This window comes from Cyanistes caeruleus, chromosome 2 (genome assembly GCF_971803275.1).
Source record: "Cyanistes caeruleus chromosome 2, bCyaCae1.hap1.1, whole genome shotgun sequence".
In the NCBI taxonomy this organism is placed as follows: domain Eukaryota; kingdom Metazoa; phylum Chordata; class Aves; order Passeriformes; family Paridae; genus Cyanistes; species Cyanistes caeruleus.
The window spans coordinates 2,940,626-2,948,561 of NC_141702.1; the positions used below are offsets into that span (position 1 = coordinate 2,940,626).

The following is a 7,936-nucleotide window of genomic DNA, read 5'->3' on the forward strand; positions in this document are numbered from 1 at the left end:
TGCCCATTCTGTGAAAGATGAAGAATTTATACCCCCATGATTCCCTCATTCCCAGTCTTGATCTTGCCCAGTTTGCCAGAGGCATTCTGCAAAGAGAGTTCTGAGACCAGACAGCTTCCCTGCAAGGGTATAAATAATACTCAGGAATGACACAGCTCTCCAGACCCCGTGTGAGCATTAGCTAATTATGTGGAATTAACTCCACAGCCCTGTGAAAAGCATTTGCCAATCAATTCCAGCACCACCCATCAAATGCATCAATACCATGGAATCCACTGGGCAGAGGCAGCTGGAAACAGGGGGATGTGGATATCTTGTCCCAGTCCTTGTGGTAGCTGGGGTTGGACTTCAGCAGTCGCCACATTTCCCTTGGCATGGTCCTTCTTCCTGTCATAAACACATCATTTCCAAAAGCAGGACACCTACAGGCTGGGAATGCAGATTTTACCAGATAATCAGGATTTCAGCCCATTCCAGCGCTTGTAGAGGTTGCTGGCATCAATTAATCTGGGAAAGCCAACATCAGTAAGTGACATAGAGGAGACTGGACCCGGTGTGACAAACTGAGCTGTTCCAGCCAACTGAAGGCAGCACAAAGGAAACAATTTCAGATCATATATCACTGATGACACAGCAGAGTGGGCTGAACTGACAGAAAGGAGAGGGAAGGGAAGGGAAGGAGAAAATAAATGAAGAAGAAAAGAAAACATTGGTAATTGCTGATTCCTCTGGACCCAAGTTTGTTCCTCTGGATCAAGTGAGCCTGTAGGGCTGAATTTCTGCTCCCAAACCTGCCAGCAACTAATCCCCAAAGCTGGCAAAGTCAGTTAAGTTGTTTTCCAGTTAAAAATATCACAGGAATCAAGGATGCCCACAGTCTCCCACCCTAGAGAGTTCACAGAGCTAATTCCTGCAGGTCTTCTCCTCCGTAGCACAGCTCCTTTAATTCTTAGAACTTTTGGAAAAAGAGCTGAAATTCAGGATTGCTGCTGCTGGTGTGAAATTTTGAGTAGACACTGCAATGAAGGGAGAGCCCAGCAGATTTTATTTGGTGAGGTTGTTGTTTGAGTTTGTTGGGGTGATGGCACAGAAGCTGTCACATGTGTCAGGATGCTCTGTGGTGCTTCCAGCATCATCCTTGATTTTTCAAGGCTTTAGAAATGCAGCAGCTTTGTGCAACTCACTGGGACAAGAGACAGAGTGGATGGATGTTGGTACAAGCTGGTTTATAAAGTGTCTATTGAATCAAACACAGGATGATGCCATTTTTATTAAAAGCCACAAAATGCTTGAAGCCAATTAATACTCCCCTGCTTTACTAATGCCTCTGCTCCGAAAATTAAACGGTTTCATTTAGCAAAACCAATTTTAAAGCCTTTTTGTCAGATTTATAATGACTTTAGCATGAGAGACTCATGCCTTGCACGCATAATACAGGTTTTTTTTGAAGAGAGCAGATGCATAAAGAGGTGCCACATGTGAAATAAGAGGAAAGTTGCTCTTCTGAGTGAAGAACTGGTTACAAATAGGAAATAAAAGGTAAAAATAACTGTGCAGTTTCTGCAGGGAAGAGAGATTATCCTGTCTGGGGAAGCTGTGCAGCTCAATATCCTCACAAAAGGGCTGAAAAAAGGGAGGGAGGCAACAGTGACGCACCAAAACCTGCTGAGGGTTTGGAGTTATTCCAGGTGAACCAAAGTCGACACGGCTACAAAAAAGTTGCAGAAGAATCTGACAATACCACAGAAAATAGCTGCTGAAATTCCATGTCAATAAAAGTCAAGTGCAGGCACAATGAGAGGGTTTAAATTAGCCCGGGAAAGAGGTTCTGGCGTCACTGCAGATGGTGCTTTGGAAACATCTGCTCCGTGCTCAGCAGAGGTCAGGAAGGCAAGTGGAATGCAAAGAATTGCTGGGGAAGAGATGGGGAATGAAAGAGGAAATGTAAGTACAGGGCTGAATAAATGCGTGGGGCTCTTGAGCACAGTGGAATTCCAGTCACCCCGGTGAGTGCAGCGGGGAAGGAGAGCAGGGAGAGGTGCAGGGAAGGGTGAGAAGGCTGCCCTGGGTTATGGATTAGGCTGGAGACATGGATGGGCAGAATTTAGGTGTAAAATACAGGTTTCTATGGAGAGAGGGGAGAAGGAATTGTATTAGGGGGCCACCAAGATGATCAGAGGGATGAAGCATCTCTGCTGTGAGGAAGGGCTGTGACAATTGGGGTTGTTCAGCCTGGGGAAGAGATGCTTTGGGGTGACTTTTGGGCTTTCCAGTGCCTGAAGGGGCCTACAGGAAACATGGAGAGGGCCTGGAGTGGCAGGACAAGGGGGAATGGCTGCAAACTGGAAGAAAGTAGATTTGGATTGGATGTTAGGAAGAAATTCTTCCCTGTGAGGGTGGGCAGGCCCTGGCACAGGGTGTCCAGAGAAGCTGTGGCTGTCCCTGGATCCCTGGAAGTGTCCAAGGCCAGGTTGGATGGGGCTTGGAGCAACCTGGGATAGTGGGAGGTGTCCCTGCCCATGGCAGGGGGTGGAGCTGGATGAGCTTCAAGGTCCCTTCAAACCCCAAACTGTTTGGGATTCTGAGATCCATTGTTTTGTGACAGAGGAAGTGATGACTACTCTGGTCATCAATGGTCAGGCAGAAGTTTAAAGGAAACAACAGTTAATAAAATTTCAGAGTCTGTCAATTAGGAAAATCACCAAACACGTCTTTTACATGCTGAAAGTACAGGTTGGATGAAAAACTTGTAGTGCTGAGGTTCCCAGTGCTGGCTTTGTCACCTCCATGATCCTGGAGGTCTTTTCCAACCTTAATGGTTCTGTGATTCCTTGTTCCTACTCCAGTGCTTCTCCAGTGTCCCAGGATGGCTGTGTCCCCTCTGCAGCTGGCTGAGATTTGGGTTCTGGTTTGGTTTGGCCCCTTCCTGGTGGAACCTGACAGGATTTTTGGGCTGGATTATAATCAGCTAAAGGATTTCTTGTGATGTTGCAGTGACTTGGTAGTGTTGGGTTAACAGTTGGAGTCGATAATCTTTCAGGGCTTTGATCTCTCCCATGACAAAAGCCACAGAAATCCTCTGAAGGAATAAATTCTCTTTGAATTGCAGTGGATTATTGGAGGGGAAAGTTATCCAATGGGTCCCTAAAAATTTCCTGCACTGAGTTAAAAATCCCAAGGGTTAATTGCAGCATGGTAATGAGAGGTGCCATTGGATGGCTTAGGAATTTTGAGGCAGAGAGGACTAAAAAGTCTTCGAGAACAGGATTACCATTAAATTATATCAGCCTCAGTGGCAGGAAATCAATCCAGAGTGGGCTGATTTACACCTGCCAGAGCCAGCACATCCTGAACATCCCCATCTCTCCCAGTGATGTTTTTATCTTCACATCAACACTGTCAGTGCAAGAAAAATAATTTCCCCTTTAAAATCCAAACATCTCCAAGGTGGGATTTGGCAGGGTGTCAGAGCCTGGGGTTCCCACTGCTCCTGACAGCAGGACCAAAGTGCAGTACAAGGAGTCATCTTGGGTTCTGCTTTAGTCAGGTTTGAATGGGCTGGGAAGGGATAAATGATGTTTATGCCCTCTTGTGGTGCCTCATCGAATGGAATGGATTTCCTAACTGACAAAATGAGGCCAATGATGGAAAAGTCCCAGGTTAAAAATCTGTAACAAACACTGTTTTGCAGAGTGGAAAAATCTCTCCCCCTCCAGCATGAGCATCCTCATGACTCAGGGAAGGGGGAGAGGCCAATTTTGACTGCATTTGCAGCAGCAGGTAAATGAGTAATGCCCACGATGGCAGAGTTTGTGCCATCTTTCAGCAGTCAAGATCATTCCAAAGTGTCTTCTCTGTGCTGGGAAGGTTGGAAAGTGAAATAGTGCTTTGTAAAAGGAGCTGTGTTGACACCTCTTTGTGTTTGGTGCTGTTGAGGTGTTGTGGTTCAAACCTTCACATGTTTTATCTTCTTTACTCACACGCCTGACAGGTGAATAACCTGATTCCCTTGGGACAAGGGCTGTCCCAAAGATGGAGAAGAGCTGGCTGGTGATTTTACATGGGGACATAAGGCTAGGTTCCTTTGGAACCTAGTGTACTCAACACTTTCCAAAGCTGTGCTGAGAATTCCAGTGCAGGTTTGGGAACTTGGGGCTCTCCAGGCTGGTCAGTCACGGATTTTGTATCCACCTTATCACTTCATTCCTGACTGAAGACTGAACACAGCAGAATGTGTCCTTTAGACAGTGAAACTGTGGGACTAAATCAGAGTAATGCTCTCCAAAGCCCAGCAGCTGCTGTCAGGCTGTGGGCAGGGCTTGGCTGTGCTGGGGCAGGATCTGGGAAATCCCAGTGTGGATTTGAAGACTTTTTGTCCCAGATCATCTCCCATTGTTTAAACCCAGTATTTCCATTGCATGCCATCCTTGCCTCTCCCCAGCCATGCAGGAGATGAAGGAGGAAGGGAATGATTTCCTTTCCATGTCCAGGATGAGTAAACCCACAATACTGGGTTTGAATGAAAGTACTGGGTTTAACTAGGCTTAGGAGTGTTACTAACTCCTAGGCTTAGGAGGGACTCTCTAACAGGATGGAAAATATTGGAATGAGGACCTCCATCTCCAAAGATCTTCCACAACCAATGTTTTTTGCCATCAAGGCTGCTATCATTCAGTCCATCATGATGATGGAGGATGGGGTTGATGACTGATGGCAGATTCACCATTTTGTGATTCCATGTGATGATTTCCCTTTATTTGTATTTCATATATTTAATACTACGATGAGGTAACAAATATTTTTATGGGAATCCTACATGCTGACCCTTCAATCAATTCTATCTACATCCAGTATTCATAACTACACTTTGCAACAGGACTCTGACATTAATTAAAGCTCTTATTAGGTTTTAGCACGGATTTCAGAGCACAAGTTATGTCCCCAATGAGAAGAGAATTGGCTCCAAAATGTTGGTGTTTACCAGTTTTCATAGGAAAGGACAATGCAGTGGGGAAAATGTCACAGCAATTCATCTTAAAAAGAAATTTCCCCTGTCAGAAACCTCTCAGGAGTTCCAAATTCAGTTAGAGGATATCAGAAAGCAATTAAAGTCTAATTTAAAGTCCCCACCCACATTCCATCTTCTCTTCCTGCCAAGTGATTATTGCTCCTGGTCCACATATTGGCAAATCTTTCCAAAATGAGCCATAATTTGCCTTAAAACTTTCTGGTGAAGATGGAACTTTTCTCTTTGAAGAATGAGTTTGCAGTGACTCTGCAGAAGAAAAAAAAATAAAATAAAAAAAAGCCTAAATGCTCTGATTTCCCAAGGATATCCTTGGGGTTGAAATTTCACCCAGAAATTCTTCTTGGACAAGGACATTGGGGGTGGGTTTTGTAGCCGAGGCACCTTCCAGGGGACGTCCCCGGACACTGCAGCTCCCCAGGGTGGATCCGAGTGCGCTCTCCCTTTGTTTTCCACTTTCACTGATGGCTCCACATCACTGCCCGGGTTAACAAAGAGAATAAAAAATAATAAAGAGAATAAAAGTGTGGCAGATTAAACAAATGAGCCATTAAAAGGGGATGGTTCACTCCCTCTCTGTGCCCACAATGTCTCCGAGCAGAACACCACGAGGGCAGGGATGGAAAGCTTTCAGGGGTGAGCCGGGAACGCGCGCGGAGAGACGCCTGTGGCTCCTTCAGGGAGGAATCCTGATGCCATTCACAGCAAACCACTAATGGCTTTCCATGGTCTCTCCTGACAGGTGTTGACGAAGGGAGGCTTTGGCCCCATCACCACGGAGATCCGGGAGGCTCCCGAGTTTTATTACGCCGAGGAATATCACCAGCAGTACCTCAGCAAGAATCCCGGCGGCTACTGCGGCCTGGGCGGGACGGGGGTTTCCTGCCCCATCAGCCTCAGGACATAGCCTGTGCTCGCTCCACCACCTCCTCCTCACTGTAGAGAGCTTGGGAAAACACACCCAGGAGCCCCGGTGGATGTTCCCCCAGCATCCCTGGATAAAGATTCGGGAATCTGCTGGGGAGGCTTTCCGTAATCATAAGTTTTCTGCTTGTTGACATCAAGAGCCAAAGTAGAGGCAGGAACTGGTCCTGTCGCAGCTTCTTGCTCTGTGCAGCTCCCGGGGTTTCCTTGTTGTCTGGAGAGGTGGAAAGAGATCCAAACTTCCGAAAGTTTGCCTCGGAATGCTGTTAAAAGGGTGAATTAGGAGGTGGTTGCACCCGTAGCTGCTTCGCATTTCCAGCGCCTTTGGGCTTGTTGATCTTCTTAGGTTAAATAATTTCCTGGTGTTCCCAGAGCTTTGACTTCTGGAGATGTGGTTGGGTTCTTTACCTGTCACAGCCCTGGAATCTGATGTCTTTGGGAATGATGAATTGACCAGATCAGTGATTCTCCTACCACAACTCCGCTTTCATGGCATTTAGTACCACCTGTATTGCCTATTCTCTGAAATTATTTTGGCCAGAAAAAGTCAAAATTGTAATGTGATGCTTCTTTTTGACTGTTCCAAGAAGTGAATAAACACAAAAAAGAAATCAGTTTTGTTTCCTGCTCTGCAATAAATGACAGAACAAGAAAAGAACAATGTTCTCTGTGATGTGTTCCAAGTAGATATCTGGGTTGATCAAAAAAAGAATCATCAAATATTATAAAATGCTGCAGTTTGCTAATTAAACACCAGGACTTTTAATCAAGACAGTACAGTAGTACTATTCTACTAATTCTACTGAGTAGAATTATCCCTAAGATTAATTATTCCTACTTCAATAACTTGGGGAGCCCCCACCAAGAGCAAACTCATGGCAAACGTAACTTGGGGCAGTTTCCAGTGAGTGCGCAGTCAAAATAGAAGGACATCCAGAAAGGGAAAAAAAAAAATCAAATTGGGGTTTATTCATGGGGTTCTCAGAGTGCAGACTCAAAGCTGCAGAAAAAGGATGCGGGGATGCACGATTTATCCCATATGGAAATGGGATCCTGTGGGTCCAGAGCTCAAGGAGTGAGCCAGTTTTGAGGGACACAAGTCCACAGCACTTCCTTCTCCATGGCACTGCTCTCCACAGCTTGGTTTGGTGTTTCCTGCTCTCCAACTCAGCTTTAAAGCTCAAAAAGGCCCAAACCAGCTCCCTGAACATCTCCTGAACCTGTGCAGCAGATCAGATCGTGCTCCAAGCTTGGAGAGACTGAAAATGTGCCCCACCAAGTCAGTGTTTGGGATTGTAAACCCAGTGCTGCAGCCCTGCCTGCTCTTTCCAAAGATGGGCAGCAAGTCCATGCCAGAAAAATCAGCTCCCCATCTTCCCTCGCTCCTCAGCTGATGCTGAGCTCATCCCAGTCTCAAATCCAGAGGAAATCTGTCCTCTTGGCAGATCACACCTGGGTCAGGCTTACAGGAGCTGACTCAGGCAGGATTTCCCCATTGGGCTCTTTCTGGAGATGTCCCAAAATGTGCCCACAGCACATTTGGAATTTTCCTTTCTGTGGTAATTGATCCTGCCCCTAACCTGTCCTGCCACGGAGTTCTCTCAGGGTTCACAGCACTTGTGTCTCATTTCCTTGGCATGAAGTGACAGAGAAGCAAAGAAGAGAGGGAAATAAAGTGTGACCCTCATCCTATGCATTGTCAACCTCAGTGAAATCCAGACTATGGTGGTATAACTCCTGATGTGCTCCAAGGCAAAGCATTTCAGGTTCTGAGTCATCTGGAGGCTCATAAAATAACTTCTGGTTCTCTTCCATTCCTCTCCCTCCCCTCCTACTCCGTGCTGTAGTTATTGTTTTGAAACAAGCTGGAAAATCTTTGGGAAAAGCTCTTATTATAGATATTCTCAATTCTGAGCCTGGCTGAGGTTTTTATTGGGTCCTGTCCTGATGGAAATGATGTGTTGGTCTAAAAATCAGCATAATGGC

At 46.0% G+C, this 7,936-nt stretch overlaps 1 protein-coding gene across 2 annotated transcripts in view; it reads left to right on the top strand.

Annotated features, from left to right (window-relative positions):
- MSRA (methionine sulfoxide reductase A) overlaps nucleotides 1–6,605 on the top strand; it is a 238,834-nt gene extending 232,229 nt beyond the window's left edge. For both annotated transcript variants that reach the window (XM_086875419.1, XM_086875421.1), the window contains exon 6: nucleotides 5,769–6,605. In XM_086875419.1, the coding sequence (XP_086731545.1) occupies nucleotides 5,769–5,933 (165 nt within the window). In that variant the 3' untranslated portion in view covers nucleotides 5,934–6,605. The remainder of the gene's footprint in view (nucleotides 1–5,768) is intronic.
- The last annotated feature ends 1,331 nt before the right edge of the window (nucleotides 6,606–7,936 follow it).